At 30.5% G+C, this 23,455-nt stretch overlaps 1 protein-coding gene across 1 annotated transcript in view; it reads right to left on the minus strand.

Moving 5' to 3' along the window:
* The window catches only part of LOC145330747 (phenoloxidase-activating factor 2-like), a 34,326-nt gene extending 20,356 nt beyond the window's left edge, over nucleotides 1-13,970 (minus strand). Inside the window, exons 1-10 of the mRNA XM_080175411.1 lie at nucleotides 13,877-13,970; nucleotides 12,998-13,054; nucleotides 12,400-12,487; nucleotides 12,137-12,180; nucleotides 10,895-11,051; nucleotides 10,365-10,486; nucleotides 9,067-9,115; nucleotides 8,873-8,934; nucleotides 8,144-8,232; nucleotides 7,697-7,768 (exon numbers count right to left, since the gene is read on the minus strand). Coding sequence (XP_080031537.1) covers nucleotides 7,697-7,768; nucleotides 8,144-8,232; nucleotides 8,873-8,934; nucleotides 9,067-9,115; nucleotides 10,365-10,486; nucleotides 10,895-11,051; nucleotides 12,137-12,180; nucleotides 12,400-12,487; nucleotides 12,998-13,054; nucleotides 13,877-13,970 — 834 coding nt within the window. The remainder of the gene's footprint in view (nucleotides 1-7,696; nucleotides 7,769-8,143; nucleotides 8,233-8,872; nucleotides 8,935-9,066; nucleotides 9,116-10,364; nucleotides 10,487-10,894; nucleotides 11,052-12,136; nucleotides 12,181-12,399; nucleotides 12,488-12,997; nucleotides 13,055-13,876) is intronic.
* Between the last annotated feature and the right edge of the window lie 9,485 nt (nucleotides 13,971-23,455).

Consider the following 23,455-nt stretch of genomic DNA (forward strand, 5'->3'; position numbering starts at 1 on the left):
AAATTAAAGTAACACAAGTAAATGGGGATGGGAAGGAGAAGTAGAAAATTATCAAGTGTAACAAAAAAGTACAGAGCTATTCTCAAGAAGAATAAACAAATATTGCATAGAAAAATGTAATAATAGCAATAGATCTAATAGGTATATCAAATAAGAACATGATTCACTCGACGGTTTCTTCTAAATACTATTTCCAGCAAATCTTGATTTCAGGAATCTTCAATCTTCTTGGCATTATTTCAGTAAAGTTGTAAATAATAATAAAGGACACTCTAAAGTTTTCAAATCATAGTAACAAAAATACCGAAAACCAAACTTTATTTGAAGACTTAAAAGTGTCCAAAAATTACAATTCATTTTTAAAATATATCATAACATTAAATAATTACAAGTCACATTAAATATCAAATTTGCCAAAAATCAGTCCTTTCTTTAGGCCTATTGGCCGATTTTATAGTCTTAAGAGACTAATGAAACAAAAAATGAAAGAGAATGAAAGGCCTAAGTGACCAAATATTAATGACATTTTGTTTTACATTCCAGATCTACCTTGAATTGTAGTTTACCAGTGATTTGTAAAACAATTACCAATAATTGGTAATTCACTTTTTACCGACAGTACAAAGTAAAAAATAGAGTTCTAATTTAAATACCTACATTTTTAAAACTAAAACGATTACGTTAAAAAGTATGAATGCCCTTCCTAAAGTGAATTAAAGGCCAATTTAAAACAAAGGCTAATAAAAAAGAAAATTCGTAGTTAAACATAAGATTACAGATTTCAATTTAAGGCCTATAATTAAAGTAAGTTATGAGCATATCAAAATAGGTAAAGTTTCATTTTTATACTAATAAGATGTGCATTTTATTTAACAAATGGTGGTCCATAACTATAATCGAATCAATGTATCTAAAGTTCGAATACTAACTTTTTAGTTTTAAAGAAAAGAAAACACCAAAACATGCACACACACATACACAATCGTAGTGCTACAAATTAACAACAAAAATAACATAACCTAATTTATATAAAATAATAATAATCGCATAAGTAAATTTACAAAAAATTAAATAATATCTTAAAAGGGCTATTGACATATGATTTTGTTTAATTTTTGTAGATTTTTAATGTGCTTTTGAATGATTTTTCACAAAAATAATTTTGCCTTTTATCGAGTAACGAGTTTATCATTTTTTAAGAATCCACATCAGCTTGAGTCGAAAGTAAACAATACTTTTGTCTGCTAGAAATGTTCCTTCTTAGATTTGACGAAAAAAGGGTGCAGAATATGCTTCTATTATTATATTTCTATTCGTGAGATAAATTGATATATATCCTCAGTAATCCCCAAATTAGTAGAAACTGTAAGTTAGAACCAACTAAGATTTCACATCAAAATTATGACCCTTCTAGTTAGTACCAACTAATCACGGTTCAATAAATGTGCCCAAATTATTCGAGCCAATGGATATGAGAACTTGTAATATGTTCGAGAATAAAATATTAGCTCTATTATTTGGGTACTTTACAAATTACTAGTGTATAAACTTTTCAACCAAACATTCTATTCTATGAAAATTTTTATTAGATGGGAAATGAAATTTCAAAGGTATCATATGTTTTTGTTTGTTCAAACACTAAATACGTCAAACAGTAGATGCGACAAACATTAAACATTAGACAGACAAACAGAAGATGAGTCAAACGCTAGACAGACAAACAATAGATGGTTCAAAAAATAGACTGCGACAGTAGAATTTTTAATTTTGAGACTAACAGTAGAATTTTTTAAGTGCGACAAACACTAGAAGCGACATACGCTAGAATTTAAACTTAAAAAATATTCATCTATTTTTTGTTCATAAATACTAAATTTATATTACTATCAATGCAGGGATCTAAAGGGATGAGATAATAGCCGAAAATTCTATGCACATCCCCTATATCGTATAATTAGTTGTTGAAACATTTGAACACTCAACTTATTAAACCAACCAATCATATTCAAAAGTTGTTAGTCAACAAATAAAAAAAACGTTCTTATAAATCTTTGAAGACTAGTATAATAAACAGCCCATTGTCAACTCTCGCTCTGCTATCATTGTCCTTTCTGTGAAGAAAATCTGATAAAGCAATGAAAAGGTGATTTTGCAATACAGTTAAAACTAATCCAGCATGTGTTATTTTTATAGTCCTTACCAGTATAGAATTAAAGGTTTATTAAAGTAAATATAATTAAAGAAATAAAAAAATTAGTAATTTAAATATAACTATTTTTTAATAACATGTTTGATTAACTACTTTTTTTACATTTGCATTGTTTAAACAACAAAGAGAGAAATAAATGGGCGGAGTAATATAAACTAAGGATGAGCAACATTTTATGAGCATTAATTGTTTGACCAAGTAAAAATATGGAAAAGATTATAATCAATAAATTTTAAATAAATTTGGTTTATTTATGAAATAAAAGAATGATAGCCAAATGTAAAAATATTAATTCAGCGCAGCTACTCAAAATTATAGGTAAGTTGTCAGAAAGTTAAGCAAAAGTTATGTTTTGTCAGATCAAAATTGCAATTCTTCTTTTTAGTAATTGAATTTGTAATGTTACATCTATCACTGATATTATACTATGCTTAAAACCGAAAAATGCTTTTACCTAAACATGTTCTATTTTTTAAGGAGGCAGATATTTCTGCAATTTTCGTTTATTAAAGAGAAGAAAAAAAATTGATTTAATGTTGCTGCATATGTTATTGTCAGAACAGCGATTCAACTGGGGTCATTTGGAAGTGAAAAAAGGGAAGACAGGCATTACTAATTAAAATGGAGGTGTTGTCACCTCTCTACAAACTCCTATCACAGGCACTACTAATAAATAATTAATGAATAATTATCACCTTATAATTTTAGTCATTAATAGGCAATATAAATTTGTGGCAGGTTATTGACAAGACACAAGTAATAAATTCCAATTTCATGAGAAAGAAAGAAAAATCACATCATTCTCAAAATAGTTGGGCTCGGCAGCTGTATTCAACAAAATATATATGAATCTACCTCCCAATTTTTGACAAACCTAGCAAATACGTAGCTGCTAGTAGTCTTCCTCAATTTTTATTTTAAAGTTTATAAAAAATTCCTTTTTTTGGAAGGGAGTATTTTTATTGGAAGGGCGGAGATACCCTCCACAACATTAGTTAAAAACCTTCTATTGACTTCATGAAGCTTCACTGTAAAGAAGAACCATATCGGTTGAGCGGTTAGTGAATCCTTTAACACAAACAAAAAATCTTATTTCATTTTATTTCATTAATAAAAAAACATAGCAAATTCCTGGAAAACTTAGCTTTTCTGTCCTTCACATAGCAAATTCTTGCAAAACATAGCAAATTCTTGGAAACTTAGCTTTTCTGTCCTTCACATAGCAAATTCTTGCAAAACATAGCAAATTCTTGCAAAACATAGCAAATTCTTGCAAAACATAACATATTCTTGCAAAACATAGCAAATTCTTGCAAAACATAACAAATTCTTGCAAAACATAGCAAATTCTTGGAAAACTTGTCTATGGACACGGAATCTTGTGCTAAAGATAAAACTAAACAAACACTATGATAAAATAATTTTTATTCCGTGATTTTTTGGCTAAAGTAAAATTCACTTAAAATAATACTAGGTGAATTTTTTAGATTTTTAATATTTTCTTTTATAGCCTGCTCAATGTCAGTAATATTCTTTGATTTAATCGACTGCAACAAACAAGATCATACATGTATATAAATATCACACACACAAAAAAAAATAGGGTTTCAACTTCATAAGAGTGGGAGCTAGAACATTTTAAAGACCGGTCATTTTTTGTAACGTATACTGTAAAACCCAAACTACAACTATTTAGTCTAAAATCAAATTTACTCTGATGGAATTTAAGCAGAATATAAAGGTACTTTTTCCAAAACTGCTTAGATACATGATACTTACATTTTTAAGACTTTACATGTGTATCGCAATGTAATTTATTGTCCTAGGAATCAGAAAAAAAGATCAGATGGAGTATAGAGTTGCTATATTTCTAAACTAGCGGTTACGCCCCTAGAGACCTCTAGGGACACTATGGAAATGTGGGGTAGGGAAAGCCTAACCTTCCCTTTCAATTTTAGTTTAAAACTGAAAAAACTTTGTTTTTGTTGGGGGAAGGGGGGTCATTTTTTCTAGGGGCTGATTTTTCTTTAGATGGTGGAGATACCCTTCCCCAAACCTTTCCTGGACCTATAAGAAGCTTCACTGTAAAGAAGAACCATATCGGTTCAACAGACAAAAAAAGCGTACTACTTTATTTAATACTAGCAGCTACGTCCCTAGAGGCCTCCAGGGGCATTTGAGGGGCATCTATTTATCTATATTTTTAAAAGCGAAGCTTTTCTATAATTAGGATCAGTACGTCCGTCCGTAACGGATAGCTTTTTTCGTTAATATAGGCATGTTAGAATTGTCCTATCAATTTCAAACTTTGCATGTTAAAATTCTCATATCAATTTTCAAGTTACTAGAAAATCATTATGTTCATTTTAGCTTTTTTGATTCGGTAATCCAGGCATGTTAGAAGTGTCTCATACAATTAGGTATATTGTCGAAAGCGAACCAACTTTATAATTCTGACAAAAGGTCGTGCACCCATTATATACGTTTTGAATTAACTTTAACTTAAACCATAAATAAGGATGACAACATCCATAAAAGCGAAGCTCTGAAACAGTTGGACAATTGGACATTAACACTTGGAGAGTGTCAGAAATGAATAATCAGAACATAATTTATAAAAGTGGAAATAAAATTGTAAGTATTTTTTTTTGAAAAACTTCTTAAATGATATTTAAATTTTTAGGACTTGATTATAGAAATGCTTCGCTTATAACATTGTACTTTATTGTCCTAGTAATCAGTATCCCAAAATTCACAACAATCCGATAATCATAAAGTTAGAAATCAACATGTTGAAATGGACATACGGACATTCTGGTAACAATTTTAGAGTTGCTACGCTTTCTAAATCGTACCTAACTACTACAGGAATTACCATGCAAAGTTTGAAATCAATTGAACAATCTTATCAGGCCTAATTAAACGAAAAAAGCTATCCGTTACGGACAGACCAACCCTAAATATAGAAGAGCTTCTCTTTTAAAATTCTTATGTAAAGAATTACAAAACAGTCAACTTTAAAATAAGTGAGAAATCCAATCCTATTTTTGAATTACCAACAACCCCTTGAAAATTGTTCTCATTTGTATTTTGTTAAATGTCAAAAATGTCATAAATCTTTGGCGGGGTTTTAATGATAAATAATATTTTATTTAACTACATTTTTAAAGGCGTAGCTTCTCTATAATTAGGATTGGTCTTTACGTTCCTAACGGTTAGATCTTTTTGTTAATTAAAGCATGTTAGAATTTCAAACCTTGCATGATGATTCCTACAACATTTAGGTACAATTTAGAAAGAGTAGCAACTCTATAATTGTATCCTGAAAGCCCGTATGTCCATTTAAAAATCTTTTTTTTGATATGATGATTGAAATAGACTTATTAGAATTGTCCCATCGATTTCAAACTTTGCATGGTGATTTCCGTAGTAGTTAGAAACGATTTAGAAAGCAAAGCAACTTTATAATCATTACCAGAATGTCGGTATGTCAATTTTAAACATGTTAATTTTAAACTTTTTGTAAAACATTAAACTTTTTGTAAAACACTTATCAGATTGGTCTGATTTTTGGAATACTGATTACTAGGACAACAAAGAACAATGTTATAAGTCCTAAAATGTAAGTATGTCCTTTATCCTGTAATTAAGCAGTTTTTTTTATAAAAAATACTTGAAATTATGTATCGACTTTTTAACATTTATGGTCTGATTATTCAGTTATGACACTCTAAAAGTGTTAATGTTCGTTTGGTCTGCCATTTTAGAGCTTCGCTTTTATGGATGTTGTCATCCTTGTTATTAATATATAGATTTTATTTAGATACATTCAGCAAATCTATTTTTGTTAATGAATTCTGTAAATCTGATTTCTTTACATTCGCTTTTAAAAACATAATTGTCCTTGATGTTTGGAATAGGAGCCGAGAAAATCACGTTAGAGATTGAGTTTTGTATTTATACAGTAGCTTTTTAAACAAGGATGACAACATTCACAGAATCTCAGCTAAAAACTCTTTGTCCAAAATCATATTTTTTCTTAATTATACCCCCTACATGGAGGGGTTAACTCTACAGGGCACTAACTAAATCTCTTTTCTAACCCTGCGTGATAAATCTTATCTTAACCTAACCTAACCTATCCTTGAAATCAGTCCATAAAAAAGGAAATTGGGTTAAGTGGTTCAGAGAGTCAATTTAGGTAAACTATGATATCAGATTTGGAAACTTCAATGATTTTTTTGGTGAAATTGGTCAATAAACAAAAAAGTAGGGTTTAGTGGTTCAAGGAGTCATTTTAGGTAAACTACGATATCAGATTTGTAATTTCCAATGGATTTCCCGGTGAAAGGAAAAAAATTGGTTGAAATTATCCAATAAACAAGAAAGTTGGATTTATTGGTTCAAATAGTCATTTTAGGTAAACTACGATATCAGATTTGTAATCTCTAATGAATTTCCCGGTGAAATGGAAAAAATTGGTTGAAATTGGTCAAAAAACAAGAAAGTTGGATTTATTGGTTCAAATAGTCATTTTAGGTAAACTACGATATCAGATTTGGAATCTCCAATGAGTTTACCGGTGAAAGGGAAAAAATTGGTTGAAATTGGTCAATAAACAAGAAAGTTAGGTTTAATGGTTTAAATGGTCATTTTAGGTAAACTACAAACAAACTAGAAGCGATCATTATAAGTTTAGTGATTTTTAAACTTAATAATTTGAAAAATTTATTTTTATTGATTTTCCCTTATTTAAAATTTTTTTTATTTTCCTCGAAATCTGAGAATGGTAATTAATCAAAGGAATTTAATTGAAAAATATATGTGAAAAAATCACTAAAAGTTCCAAAAATCTTGCAGCCGGCTTTAAATTTATATATGGAGTTTTACTATATAAATGCTAAGAAATTTTACTTAATAGCATATATTCTTTCATTTTCGAAGCCACTTTTTTTCACAGCCGGCTTCAAAGTAATATATGTATTTATTTACATTTTTATAACTCACAGCTGTTAGAAATTTTTCCAGTAAGATACTTAGTAATTTTATAGATATTTTAATTTCATTCAGACAAATATCATTACTTGTCCTCCTAATCCCACCTTCTTTTGCATGTAAATAAAAGCCAAGTTTTTAATATGAAACTTTAATCTCTTTATTTGAAATCGAACTTAATTAATTAACACTTATCCTATTAGATAAAGAATTAAGGCTTTTTTGTCTGTAGCTTAAGATTTCGATAACCACTGAACCCATCGAGTTCTCCATTACAGGGAAATTTTACATATGACCTAGGGTGGTTTTCACTTTTCAACTTATTTATTTTTATATTTGAGTCATAGTGTATTTATAGGCTTTTTTCCCTACCCTTTTAATAAAAGAGCCCCTAGATGATAGGGGCGCAGCCATTAGTGATTCATAAAAAAATCATAAATGATTTATTAGTGTCAAAATAAATGGATTTAATTATTTTTTCTTAAATTGGACCTGTGATGGGTAAGGTTCATCTGTAGAAGCAGCATTCCATTCTCCAAGACGAACAATTATCTTGTCCACATTCTGAACATTTTAATTTCAATATTTTAGAATAGTTATACAATGAAAATGTATGCCAAAATTTGGTTAGAAGATTTTTCATTAAATTGAACCAATTAGAATTATCATAGACTATATGCAAAATAATAGTTATTTTTCGCATTATATTATAAACAGCTTTCTGCGGATATAGAATGTACACTTATAAGATTAAAACCAGTTTTTTTAGCCCCGAGGTGCCGAAGGCACCAGCTAAAAAACTTGTTTTAATCTTATGATTGTACGTTTTTATATTCGTAGAAAGCTGGATATAATACGATGCTAGACATAGTTTTTTCGTATGGATGAGAACCGGTTTCTATCCACCGGATTCGAATAGATTCAAGAAAAGCTTTTTACCTTTCCAGAAAGACAATGTGCAGCTGTAAGAACAGCGTTGGGATGTATCAAACTTCCACCACATAAAAATTTCTTTCCACTTCCAATATCTGATGAAACAGTTTAGATAATAGATTACATCTTTTGCTTTGCATTTGAATATGAAATACAAGAGGCTACGCCCCCAGAAGCCTCTAGGGGAAGTTTAGGTGGGAGGGAGAAAAGTCTCCCACCCCCAAATTTCGATTTGAGTTTTAAAAGAAAAATAGAAAAAAAAATTTTTGGGGGCGGGAGGGATAATTTTCATTAGGAGGGTGGACATATTCTCCCCAAAAATAGTTAAAAACCTTCCCTAAATCTATAAGAAGCTTCACTGTAAAGTAGAACATTATCGGTTTCGTGGTCAGACAAAAAAGCTTACTAATTCTTATAATGCTTGCGCCTATGCCCCCTAGAAGCCTCTAGTGTCACTTTAAATGTTTGGTTTAAAAAAAAATAATACGTTACCTTTCTATGTTGCGTTCAAATCTGTACGTAAAAAAATTTAGATTTTTTGTGATTTCTCTTAGGAGGGTGTGGTACCCTCCCCTAAAATAGTTATAAACCTTCCCAGGACCTATGAGAAGTTACCCTGTTAAGGGTAACCCGGTCGGTTCAATGGTTAGCGAGATCCTTCGGTACAAACAAACAGACAGACAAACACACATCCTGTTACTTTATTATAAGGAAGATATAATTTATCATTTTTACCTTCTAGTATAGCCGCCATCCAAGGAAATTCTCCAAATTTTGTCTCCTCATCTGTTGTAATTCTAATTTCGCAGATTTTAATATCTTTGAATAATTTGGCGCTACTGATCACTTTCCAACAGTAGAGATTCCAAAATTTCGTTTTTTTTATTATGCATAAAGTGCAATACAATGACAGACAAAATCAATTTTACCTGACTGAATAAGATCCTGTAACTCCATTTGCATTGGACACTCCACATCCTAGAATTGTTATTGGGATACTTGCTTTTGTAATTGCTAATAAATCTGTGTTTTATCCATCAGGGTTCCTTCCAAAAATGTAATTTGGATATGCCACTAGGAAACTAGACTCAAAGTTGACCATAGTTATTTGGCCCTGTAGGATAAGAGCCCCCTAAAGAGGCTAGAAACATTGAAAATAATGGGGAGGGAGGGTGCTTTCAATTCAACATCTACGTATGAGCAGGGATAAGGGATGGGAAACGTAAGAAAATATTATTCCAGGCCTATTTTCCAACTAGGCCTAAAAAAACAGTTACGGGATGGTGCAGTAGTTAGAATTGACAACTATCAACTAGAATAATGAAATAGCTAAAAAAGAAAATAATAGAATAAAATTCAGGCAACATTTTGATGTTTTTTTTCTCCCAAAATTTTTTTTAACTTTTACTCAGAAAGCTATTATTGGGTTTGTCGCAGACAGATTTTAGGTTGTTATTTTTATTTTTATTAATGAGTAAGCATTATATTTGAAAATATCATTGCATTTTAAAATTTAAAATAAATAAATTAACAAAAAACCACTTGGGTAACATTCTATCAATTGTTCTATGAATTGTAATTTAATAGTTGATTTGTACTCTGTACAAATTAGCTAATAGTACAAAAATTAAGGTTCATGTGTTTCATCATTTCCATCTGCCAATTGAATATTCTTAGCTATGCTCTTCCTTAAATATAATCCCTCTTTTTTTTATATATGGTATTTTTTAATGTAAAACTCTGGGCAGATTTAATAATTAAGCTAATGTGATCAAATACCATTTCTATTATTTTTTAGAAGCAGACAGTTCATTATTTTTTCTAGAATTGTCTGCTTCTAAAATGCCGCGATTTTTATATAGCCTGCCTCCAATTGCCTATTGGTTGATACAAAACAAGCCAATCCTTATTGGTTTAGAGCGATAGCTAATTTGGAGCTGCCTCCAATGACGTCATTTACTTAGGAAATGGTAAAAGTTGCAATTTTCTTTTGTGAAACTAGGCCGGGAACTAATTTATGGCCAGGTTTCCTATTCCTTATCCCTGTGTATGAGCCAAAGCAAGGGAGGGATTTTCCCTAAAAAAATCCTAATTCCATCCCATAATATCATTCTTCTCTATATTATTTATAACCCTCTTTGTCTCCTGATTGTAATTTCTAACTTTTATATTTATGCCTAATGTCCTTATTACTTGTAATAACTTTTTTTTTGATTGTAAAAAGTACCAGTTAAAGGTTGATTGGAGTATGAAGGCTTTGGTTTAGTACAACAAACATCTCCAGGAAGACAAAGTCGTCTGGGGTTAATTAGTCCTGATCCAAAAGTTGTCACATCTTCTGGGGAACATCTAGGTAGACATATCTTGTGATAGAATAAAATAAAGTTTAATATTAAAGCTTAAAAGCAGTCTAACCGCATTGGATATGTTATACTTAATTATGCGCCATATTTATGGGAATGTTGACAAGAAGTTTTAGCCGTCTATAATTCATAGAAGCCGAGAAAATTTCAGACATATAATGTCGGACATTTCGAATTACAGAGTAGTAGAAGTTTAAAAAAAATAATTAGGGAAGGGGTGTGTGGTCGCTGGACACTTTGAGGGGAATCCTCCAATTATAACATAAAACTTTAGAATTTGAACTATCTAATTAAACTTTTTTTTTGTATAAAAGTTTTGTAGGTTTTGTAACATTTATATGAATCAAACTGGCAAAGAGGGTTTAGTGATTTAAATACTAGAACAACTGCAAACCTGTTAGACTCAACACAAGAGCAGTTAGAACCAACAACTGTTGCATACAGAGGACCAACATTGTAGGATGTTGTTGCAGCTGATGTTGTTGTTGCAGTTGTTGTACTCACAGTTGTTGTTGTTGCAGTTGTTGTACTCACAGTTGTTGTAGTACTTCCTACAATTAAAGTGCTCTTAGTATTGTTAAAAGCGAAGCTTTCCTATAATTAGGGTAGGTCCGTCCGTACGTCCAAAACGGTTAGCTCTTTTTGTTTATTAAGACAGGTTAGAATTGTCCAATTTCAAACTTTGCATGATGATTCCTATAAAAGTTGGGTACGATTTAGAAAGCAAAGCAACTCAATAATCATTACCAGAAAGTCCGTACGTCCATTTAAGACATTTTAACAAATTTTTGTATGTTATAATTATCCGATTCTTCAGATTTTTTAAATACTGATTCTATACAACAAGGTACAATGTTTTAAGCAAAGCATCTCTATAATTAAGTCCTAAAAATGTAAGTATGTCCTTAAATAGTATCATGTGTTTAAGCAGTTTTGCATCAAATTCCCTTAAAATTTTGTTTGGACTTATGCATTAATATTCTGCTTTTTCAGTTATGACACTCTGCAAGTGTTAAAGTTCGTTTGTCCTTCCATTTCAGAGCTTCGCTTTTATGGATGCTGTCATCCTTGTTAGAGCTATTTAAAGATGTTTTGTGTTATGTTTCTGTTAAATATGATAATTGAACAAAAAAATTAAGTTTAACAACAGTTTTATGTTAATTACGTTGCTTTGTAAAACGAGTTACGTTTACAAATCATATAGGACACAAAACATATATTTGTGATTCATAAATATCAACACGGCATTTGATGATATTTTACCTTGATTTGGGTTTCTTGAACTTAACAACACATTTGATGGTTGTAAATGAAAATTTTGGTTTACATTTTACAATATTTTTTTCTTTTTGTTTATCTATCTATCCTGTAATAATAATTCTTTTTTGTCTATAACTACCGAATTGAATAAGTTATCCTTTTAAAGGAAGCTTTTCATCCCGGTAAGGTTTCAGGTTAGATTTAAGCCTTGAGATGGTTTAAACTTTTTTTTGCCCCCTTCTTATCCCTTTAAATACACAGCCTCTAGATGCTAGGGGTGCATATGCGAGTATTTTGTAAGGTTTTCAATACTGTTGAATATCACTTTCTCTGGTTTGTGCATATTTTCAGAAAAATGAAATCTAAACACTATAACCTGTTGTTGTTGAAGATGCTGTGGTTGTAGTTGCTGTTGTAGTACTTGAAATCAAACAATTATTTTGCATGGACATAATAAAATATTGTAAGTTTAAAAGATTTAAATGTAATTATTACTTTAATAGTTATTTGATGTTTATTAAGGTACAGAACATACTCATGTTATAATGATTTTATGTAGATACATTGTACCATTATGTTAAATTGTTTGAAGAAGAATATTTTAAAATTAACTAACAATCACGGTTGTGTTACTAATACCTTGCTGTGGTAGCAGTGGTTGTTGTAGTTGATGTTGTAGTAGCGGTTGTAGTCGTTGTTGGAGCATAGTAACTTACCGTAGCTTGTCCTGCAATCATAGCAAAAATTCGCGTAATCATAACCCTCAAAGTTTTATCCTCATGTTCCTTCATTTGTTTTTACGTAATGGTTATTGATATATACTGGATGTTAAAAAAGTTTATGATGAAAAGTTTATAAAAATATTGTTATAAGATAGTTATTTAAGGATGTTTTATATTAATTTTTTGGTTTTTGTTACAACAAAGGGGTGGTAGGTTGTTCTAAAATTCAGTTAAGGCGTGCGTTTTAAGGCTAAAAAACAGTAGTAGAACGATAGTATTCACTAAATATGTGCATTCCTTATTGAAAATAACTAAAGACAAAAATATTAGAGAAAATATTTGGTGAATATTATCGTTCAACTACTGTTTTTAAGCCTTAGAACTCACACCTTTACGGAATTTTAGCACAACCTACCTCCCCCTTTTTATGTATTATGTATTTTCTTTCTCATAACATATCAAAAAATTAATTTCCACATGTATTTTAATATTTATATATTAATTTTTTATTAAACCTGAAGGTCCAGTTGGATAGTGGCCGCCAGGATTAAATCCAGAACCAAAACAGCCACCTAAAATTAATATTCAAATATATTAAAGATGCTCTTCATACATTTAATTGGGTTGAACCATTAATGCTATATAAGTTACGGAAGACTGATATTGGCTCAAAAAATTAGATCTAGTTACCATATTTTATTTATCATAAAGTCCTGCGTTTGTCCTAGTACCCCAATAAGAATTAGTTGATGAAATAATCAGCGGCCATAATATTGGTTAGAACGTGTACATGCTTTGGTATGAAAGGAAGTTATTCTTTTATTTCATCTACATATACTAGCGGCTATGCCCCTACCATCTAGGTGATCTGGTTTCAAAGGGGCAAATGAGGATAGAAAAAATAGCTTAAAACCATCCCGAGACTTAATTCTAAAAAATAAGATAGCCTAAATCCATCATAGGAGCTATTTGAAGCTTTTCTGGATTAGATAACTCAATCGGTTCATTGTTTGTTGAGACCTTAAGCTCCAGACTAAATACACTTACTACTTTATATTATAGGTTAGGTCAGTTATAATTTGTTTAATTTCTTTGGATAAAAGGATTTGAATAGATCAAATGAGACTAATCGCAAACAAATATGTTGGTATTGTAAAATTTATACGCCAAACCATCTATGTTAATAGTATCTATGGTAAATTTCTGTTAGAATCCTTATATAGAATTCAGAGTAGCTTAAGGAAATATGAAACAACGAGGTTTAATCTGGAAAGAAAAACAAATTATTTACACCAAATTAAGTTTCGTTTGTTATATTGTCTGCTTGTTGAGCTTTTTTTTTATTAATGTTGTTCTCCTTGTTAATTGTTGCTCTGTTGCTAAGAGTTACTTACCAGAAATAACAGCATATAAACCTTTACAAGGTCTCTGATAGCTTGGTCCAGAATTAAGGTTATGACCACTTCCTGTGCACACCAATATGTTCATTTTTTATAAAAAAAAAGCACGGCTTTTCTGTAATTTGGGTAGGTTCATCCGTGCGTAACGGAAAGCTCTTATGATTCATTCAGGCATGTTAGGATTGTCCTATCCATTTCAAACTTTGAATGCTAATTCCAGTAACATTCAGGTTCAATTAAAAAAGGGTAGCAACTCTATAAATGGTAACAGAAAGTTTGTACGTCCACTTAAAATCTCCTGATTTTATACTTTTTGTAATTTTTTGTTTGATATAAATTATTATCCTATTCATCTGATTTTCAACAATGATTCATATGACAAAAAGGTACAATATTTTGATTGAAGTGTCTCTATAATTTATATGCAATGTATAATGCATGAAGTTATCCTTGTTAAACGCGAAGCTTTTCTTTAATTATGGTCGGTCCGTCCTTAACTATATTTTTATGTGATATAATTATTCTATTAATCGTATTTTCGGAACACTGGTTCCAACTATTAAATCAGGGTACGATGTTATATGCAAAACATCTCTATAAAAATGTCCTAAAATGTATGTATGCCCTTAAACAGTAACGTGAATCTACGCTTTTATGGATGTTGTCATCCTTGTTTTCATATTTTTCCGACACAACCACCTTTAAAAATTCAGACAAAAACCTTGACGTTTGGCCTGAGTTGGTAGGCAATTCCCGTTATGGTCATGAAAAATTAAATTTCTTGCCTGGTCACTACCCCTGCAAGTACTGGTTTTGCATCCCCTGCCCCCCTATAGAAAATCATCCAGTTCCAAAATGTTAAATGAACATGTTTCCTGTATCACCCAAAACAATGAGTAGTCTGCTCTCATTCTGGCGTTGGCTACCAACAGATTCATCAGAATTTTCACCTACAAATATTTTGTTTCATTATTATGATATGTCTGATGGTGGGGTTTAATGTTTTTATGTAATAGGTTTATTGGCGCATTAAAGATTAGAATTTAAAAAAATTGTCTGAATGTCGTAACTGTGATTGGTAATGAAATGCTTGTGTCACAGATTTTAAATTGATATCATAAGTGTATCAAACTTATGAGTAAAAAAAATATTTTATGATGAAAACTGTGCAACCATTTATTGAAATTTATTTTGCTTTAATCTTATATAAGAAACTAAAGTCAAGAAAAATAATCAATAACCACTGCACTGCCACATAAAACTACAATGAAAAGCTCAACTTAATTCATTCGGCTGTTTAAGAGATTTTAAAACCATTGATTTATACCCCATTCTGCTATACTGTTATGGTAGATACAAATGACTCAAACAAAAATAAGTATGTCCATAAGTAATAAGTTGCGAAGCATAGAACAAAAGCAAAGAATATAAAGGGATTAGTTCATATGGGTTTGCTAGTAACATTTAGCAGGATTTAATACTTTAAAAAATTGACGGTCATACCTTAATTATAAAGAAGATACATTACTTTAAAAAAACGTAATGTGATACCTGTGTTCGAGTCCCAAATCCAATCTTGTGCGGAGGCCCAAACAATAAGAAGGCTAACTAACAGTAAATGCCTTACACTACCCATAGTTTTTTAATTTTTACAAATTTGTATTTTAGAAATGAAAAGAGCCTTATTAATATATTATATATCTTTACTGAAAAAATTGAGAACTAGTGTCCAAGACTGTTTAGAACAGAATGACATAATCTATATTTTTACCTTAAATAATCAACTATTATTTCATTTTGACATTAAAATTAAATGTTTAAATTACAATCAAAATGAGTAAAAAGCCAATTAGACAAGATATTTAAAAAAAACTTAGATGAACTCTTAAAAAGAATTAATATACAGCCCTTAAATTGAAAGCTTAAAAATAGGTCAAGTGAAGTAAATATTATTTTTATTATTTTTTACAAAGTAAAAATGTTAAAATTAATTATCTGAAAGGCATTGAATGTATATTATGGTGGTAGATGATTAATTATGTTGCTAATGTAAAAATATAAAGCCCCATCCCCTTGTTATGTTAACCAATGCAAAAATGCTTTTACTAGCATAATAATTATCATTGCATACAAACTTTTTATCCGCAGCTCAGCTACTCTACAACTTTCATATGTGCAATTTTTCGTGTTTTTATGGAAAAAAGTTTTATATTGAAAAAAGAGTATTGCTTAATTTAACCCACTTACACCTGCTAAAAATTAGTCATCAATATCATTTCCTTCGTTTCTTCGGGAGTTTTATATTAGAGAAAATATTTTATGGTTTTCAACAATGAAATATTAAAAGATTTCCAATAGGTAGAGAATTTTAAAGCAGTTTTGGAACAAATTTACTTATAATTTGGTTTCCTATTTTACATTTTATGTACTTATTCAGTTATTACACTCTACAAGTGTTAATGTTCGTTTGTCCTACTATTTCGGAGCTTCACCTTTATGGAAGTTGTCACCCTTGTTTGTAACAAATGATGACAAATTCTTTAAAATATATAATAGAAGTTTTTTGAAAATTTTACTTTTGCTAATAAAAACAACAAGAATAACAACTCCATAAGTAGCGAAGTGCGACAAAAATCATGTATTGACAAACAGACAAAGTGAGATGTAAAGCAGATTTTCATGAAAATAAATAGATAAATATAAATACCTAGGTTTTGAAGCCTTCTATAATTGTCTTTAGTAGGATGTCCAGACGGACTAAATAAGTTTTATGATATTTACTTTTTATTTATAACATTATGAATAGACGGACAGCTACAAATTGAGTTATAGAGTAGCTTTGCTACTATAAAAAAAACCTAAAAAAATCTTAAGACCAATTGTAGTCTTTTATAAAAAGTTTACATCGATTGATTCACCCGTTTTCGAGATTTTCAACACACACATACAACATACATAATATAAACACAACTTTACAATTTTTGATAATTTTTTAATTTTAATTTTGATGATTGTTTAACATGATTTAAGATTATCGTATAAAGATTTTAAGGATAATATCATAATAGTTATTTATATTGTCGCATTATAGACAGCTTTCCGCGTTTATCAAAATAAAAAAAAATATAAGATTTAAACCAGCTTTGTTTGTTCCACGGGACTGTTGGTATTGGTATTAATCTTATGATTTTATTTTAATATTCGTGGAAAATTGTCTGTTATACATGAATATCCAGAATAGCTTAGAAACGGTTCTATTCCAGCGAATATTAATCAGTTTTAAAGCAAAACTGAAAAAAAGCAATCTTCGGGGTACATTTAAAGATTATATTAATATTAAAAGGACTGTATTTTTATTTTTTTAAATAACAATTTCAAAAATTGTTTAAGTGTTGTAAAATGCCTTTGAGTTTTTTTCGACTGAAGATAAAGATCTTACAACTGCATAGGTTGTGCTTTTTAGGTAAGCCTTATTATTCTTGTGGCTGTTTTATGTTATTCTTTGTTACCTCCATAGCTTTCAACCTAGATTCTATGTGCTTTTCCTTTCAGGTTTAGGGGAGATTTAAAAACAAATTTATACATTTAAATTATTTATAATAATTACCTATATTTTTTTTGTTATTTTTAAATTTTTCCCTTTTCAATGTTTTTCTTTGCCTCAAGCCTTTTTAGGCCTTGGCATTAACATAGAAAGAATAGTTATTTCTCGCATCGTATTATAAACAGCTTTCCGCAAATATAGAATGTACAATTGTAAGATTAAAACCACCGACTAAAAAACTGGCAAAAAGCTGGATATGATACGATGCTAGACATAGTTTTTTCGTATGGATAAGAACCGGTTTCTTTCCACCGGATTTAAATAAATACGAGAAAGGGTTTTCTCGTATTCATTCGAATCCGGTGGATAGGAACCGGTTCTCATCCATACGAAAAAACTATGTCTAGCATCGTATTATATCCAGCTTTCTACGAATATAGAAATGTACAAACGCGGAAAGCCGTTTATAATACGATGCGAGAAATAACTATTCAATCATTTTGAATTAAAAAAAAAAATTTTAAAGAAGAAATGTAACTAAAAAGAAATTTATAAAACTACATACAAATTAAAATGTAAAAAAGGAAACAATTTTTTTTGGGGGGAAAGGGGATCTCCGGACCCCCAACAAAATAGATTAAAACCTTAGCAGGACCAGTATCTATATACCCTGAAGAGTAGAGTCTAATCGATTCAGACATTGTTCTATTTTGCATTATAGTTTAAGGTTTTTGTCTTTATCTTTAGGGAAGCTTCACCAAGGTTTAAGGGTGGACGGGTCTTTGGACAGTTTCAGGCTATTTTTTTCTGTCTTTCACTAGCAATGTGATATTCCCTTTGGTTGATCAGAAAACTTTGTAAATAATAGAGTAACAAGATGACTGTTTGTCTGCACCGAATGCAAACCGCTGAACCGTTATGGTTCTCCTTTACAGGGTAGCTTCTCACAGAACCTTGGATTGGTTTTCAAAACGGTAGTCCTTTAGAAAGCAAAAACCAGGGTTCGGAAGCCGCGCTATCAGCCGCGCGGCTGCGGCTGAATCCTAATTTGCGGCTGCGGCTGACGTGGCTGAGGCTTATAGTTATGGAAGTGGCTGAGGCTGAGAGTGGCTGAGGCTTAGTGCGGCTGAGAGTGGCTGCGACTGAATGCGGCTGAGGCTTAATAAGAATTGGGGTGGCTGAGGCTTACAGTGGCTTAATTGGAATTTTGTGGCTGAGGCTTCTAGCGGCTGCGGCTTACTGAAAGCCGCGCGGCTCAGAGCGGCTGCGGCTTACAGTGGCTGATTGGAAAATTAAGCCGCGCGGCTGAGTGAGGCTGAGGCTGAGAGTGGCTGATTACATAATTAAGCCTCGCGGCAGATTCTGAGGCTGCGGCTTACTGAAAGCCGTGCGGCTGAGGCTGTGGCTGAATTAAATTCAGCCGCGCAGCTGAATGCGGCTGCGGCTGAATACAATATTAAGCCTTGAGGCTGATCTTATGGCTGATTATAAAATAAGCTTTGACAAAAACTTAAAGAAGATTTACCAAAAACTTAAAGGAGATTTAGAGATTAAATATGACTAACACTAAAGTAATTAAAGTTAAATAGTTCTATATAAAAGTTAATGTAATATCTTTTTATACTCAATCGCCAAAGAACTGTTAAATATAAAACAGGTATAATTCTTAATATCTAAACCGTTTGGTGTTATCCAATAGCTAAGCAGAACTATGAAGTTTTAGGATTTTAAGTAGAGTTTCTTTCTTTATTTAATACCTATATTTTTTTATCACAAATTAACTCCCAATTAGATTTTTTTAAAACTTAAAACCAAGAATAAGTTATAGCCAACAAGCAAAATAAATCTAAAGTAATGTTTGGGGGTCAGAAAAAAGGTCGTCAATTCAGCTAACAACAGCTGACAATCATTCATAGATTTTGTGATTTTTTCCCCAAATTAATTAAGCTCACTGAAATTGGCTTACTTTATAATTTTAGAAAAGCAATGGACGGTGAACTGCAATTTTACTATCAATACCTGAAGCAAATAATACCATCCATAATTGGTAATGTATTGTAGACAGAGCTACATCATATTTTTTTAACCTAATAGGAGCTGAAATGACAGGGGGGAAAGGGGTGTATGTCCCCCCTCCCCTCTTTGGACCTGAAAAGTTGCCCAATAGGGTTAGGGATTAGATTTCTTTTTGAAAGAAGGACTGTTGAGGAAAGTCAGTTATTTAATACTAATGAGTACCCCCCTACAGGCGTCTATGGGCATGTAAATGTTTTCTTTTCAATCTATGTTAAAATCCTCTAGATGCGCTTAGTTATTTTTTTTTGTTTTAGCTGTATACCAAAATTTTTGCTGATTTCTCTTGGTAGGGTGGTGGCACTCTCCCCCCAAATAGCTATAAACCTTTGCAGGACCTATAAGAAGCTACTCCGTAAAGGAAAACCATGTCGGCAAGATCCTTTGGTACAGAAGACAGACAAACATCCTATTACTTATTATAAGGTTTATATCATTGTTTTAGTTCCTGTGCTGATATTGTTTAATACAACAGTAACTTTAATTCTAATCTACAACTTCTATATCCGAGACAGGTGAATTTCTTATACACGCTGTAAACAATTGAATCCAATTCACACAACTTTTATTATGCATTGCTCTCAAAAGGTTCAATTTTCAATTTACATAAACAAATTTCATTGATGGAGTATTTATATAAATATTCTATAGAGTTTATTTCTTTGTTTTTACAATACTTTATTTAAAATTTATTTATGACTAATTGGAATACTTCTTATTTAGTTTGTGGACGTTACCAAATAAAGGAATAGTAGCAAGTCTTTCAATCAATCTTATTTTTAACGTGAGTAGAAATTAGGAATAAATAAACAAGGATGACAACATTCATTAAAGTGAGGCTCCAAATTAGGTCAGATAGACAAATATGCACAAGAACACTTGTTTCAGAACTTAGAGACTTGTCAAAGAATTGTGTTCTAAAAGGAAGACAATCTTCAGAACCCTTCCAGATGCACATACTTAATAAAATTTTTTTCTGTTTTCATTTTTTATATCTTTATTTCCAATCTTATTCAGCATAACTATAATTTTATTATATTTCATGTAGCCACTGAGTCTAAATGCTTTTGGAATAATGTTACAAAAACAAGATTATTTTATTTGCTTAAAATATTTTACGTAAGTATATCAATAAATATCAAAGTTATAAACAAACACAACAATTACAACATAGAAAAGAATTAATTAATGGTAATCTTTATTTAGCCTAGACTTTATGTCTATGAACAATATGTTTTGGATTTTAAATGTCCAAATAACTCTGAGGCTTTTTCTTGTTCTTTATCCTAAACATTTGATCCAAGAAGGTAAATGTTTTTCAAATTAAAATTTTTTATATAACTTATCTATAAACTTATAGTATGATAAAAATTACTGTGAGGAGATGTTTAACAGTGACAAGAAAAATCTTCACACTAAAAATCAGCCATATGTCATTAAAAGTATTCTTGTACAAGATCACATTTTCCCCTAAAAATGTAACTGTAATAGTATTACTGAAAAACAATGTATAGAAAATAAATTTTTACTGAAAGATTCACATTTATACTTTGAATAGTAGTAATATTAAGTTTCCCCTGAAAACACTAAATTACTCTTGAAGAGATATTACAGACCAACAGACAAAAGCTTTATAGAGTTGAAGCACATAGACCATAGGAGTTTACATAAAAAATTCCGCTTTGTATCTTAAATAGTAGTGAAAAGGTTTATGTTTCCACATAGCCATACAGACAGACACAGAGAATCATAAGTAATTGTGTATCTTTGTTACTAAAAATCTCTGTTAAACTAATTTTTCAACTATTTCAATTTTAATAAATTTCAGGTGCAAATACCCTTAGCAATGTGTATATAATATTTTGTTGTCTTATGATAAGTAATTCTTATGTCAATTGGTTCTTTGCAAATGGGACTTATGCCTTTAACTTTCCAAGGAAACACATTATGCCAGTGCTTATGGAAGGGTAAGTTTAGAGTAATAAGATATTAATAGATGTGTGAATAGTTATTTTCAAAATTAGGTCAACAATTATTTTCAGTTTTAGACACTTAGAAATAAAATTTATGTTTGATTAAATCCAGATTTGTAGGCCTCTAATTGCCAAAGGCCCTGGTAAGCAAAAAAGGATTAATCTTAAGATTTTCCAAAAAAATTGTGAATAGTTTATCTACAAAAGATGATACATAAATTTTCAGTATGGCTCAAAATCATTTTTTTTCCACCTGAAATGGATGAGTTTCAAATCCACACTGAAAATTATATTATATTCTATCCCTGTACAAGGTGTATTTGGAATTACTATAGATTCATGTTTACAAATAAGTTTTTTTGTCATTAAAAGACCAATAGGAAGTTTTAAAAAATAGAGATTTTGATTTTTAAAAATCCTAAAACTGGATAATTGAAAAAACTTTCTTAATTCATACATTTACATATCTAATTGTTCCAGTAATACCACTATTATCATGGAATATACAGATCCTCTATTTCGAAAGGTAAAACTAGAAGATATAAATTTAATAATCTGTTCTGAGAAAAATATACACATCTAAACATGGTACCTAAAGCACATTGATTTTTTCATTTTTTCATTGCCTATTTCCTTGATAATTTTATCCAACTGTATTTTAGTTTAGATTAATGAATGTTACAACTGTAACATTTATCTTAACCATTGCAATGATACATCTCAGAAATATGATCAAGTGTGAAAGGTAATTAAGTATTTCTATTTTGATAATTATTTTTATCTTATAATTAGTTTTCAATACAAGCAAATTTTTTATTCTCAAACATACTTGTTTAGATTTTATTTTAGATTTTGAAGTTTATTCATATCAAAATAGTAAATCTATTTTTGATAAAATATCCAAACACTAATCTTATACTAAGTTAATTACACTTATTTAGAAAATTGAAATTATGTAGTTTGGGGAGATATACTGTTCAACAGCGGAGGAATATTCTTACTTTGAGGTATTATAAAAATTAAATTTAAAAGAATTGTAACCTTTAACAACAATGATGTTTGAGTTACTGTATTAAAAACTAGCGGCTATGCCCCCTAGAGGCCTCTAGGGGCACTTCAGGAGGGGAGAGTCGAATTTGATAACCTGATTAATTATTTTAGATTTAAAAAGAATAAGTAAATTTTTTTTTGGGGGGGGGGGGGGTGCCATGATATATATTATGAAAAAATAATATCTTAGAAATAAATGATTTTTAAATTGTTAGGCATTTAACTGTTTATGTGTTTGAAATGATACTCTGGAGGTATATTAAATTTAACATTTAAATTTAGAATGATTTTGCTCAACTGATTGGTATCTGATTGGGATCTCTATTTTCTTGGCGGTTGAAATATCCCCCTCCCAAAAGAAAAGACTTTTTTCCAAACATGTTGAAAAGTAAAACTCACAAAAATTTGCCTCCTCCACTTGTGTGATATTCTAATATAGATTGATATGATGTAATTAGTTTCATTGATTGCAGTGTCCAGAGAACGAGTGTAATCTAAAAAGAGTAAATTATATTAGAGAAACATTTACCAACCCACTGTATATTACTATCGTTACTTGAGGCTATAGGTGAACCCGCTGGTTAATTTTAAAACTAGAGCCTATGCCCCTTGAGGCCTCAAGGTGGTAGGTGGGTGGAGAAGTTGATCTTCCTCCCCTTTCATGTTCAATTTTAGTTTTTGAAAGCTGAAAAAATGGGGGTAAAATTTTTTGTAAGGGCTATTGCATTGGGATTGTGATGGTACCCTGCCCCAAAGTAGTTATAAACCATTTCAGGGCCTATGATAAGATCCTTTGTAAAGGAGAAACATATCAGCCTAGCTGTAAGCAAGACCTTTCGGTACAATTAGACAGACTCATGGACATCCTGTTGCTTTTCTATAAGGAACAAACTAAAATATCAATAACGAAATTTTTGTCTTCATTAACTAAAT

The sequence above is a fragment of the Acartia tonsa genome, chromosome 10 (genome assembly GCF_053477335.1).
Source record: "Acartia tonsa isolate MP-2025a chromosome 10, ASM5347733v1, whole genome shotgun sequence".
Taxonomy (NCBI): Eukaryota; Metazoa; Arthropoda; class Copepoda; order Calanoida; family Acartiidae; genus Acartia; species Acartia tonsa.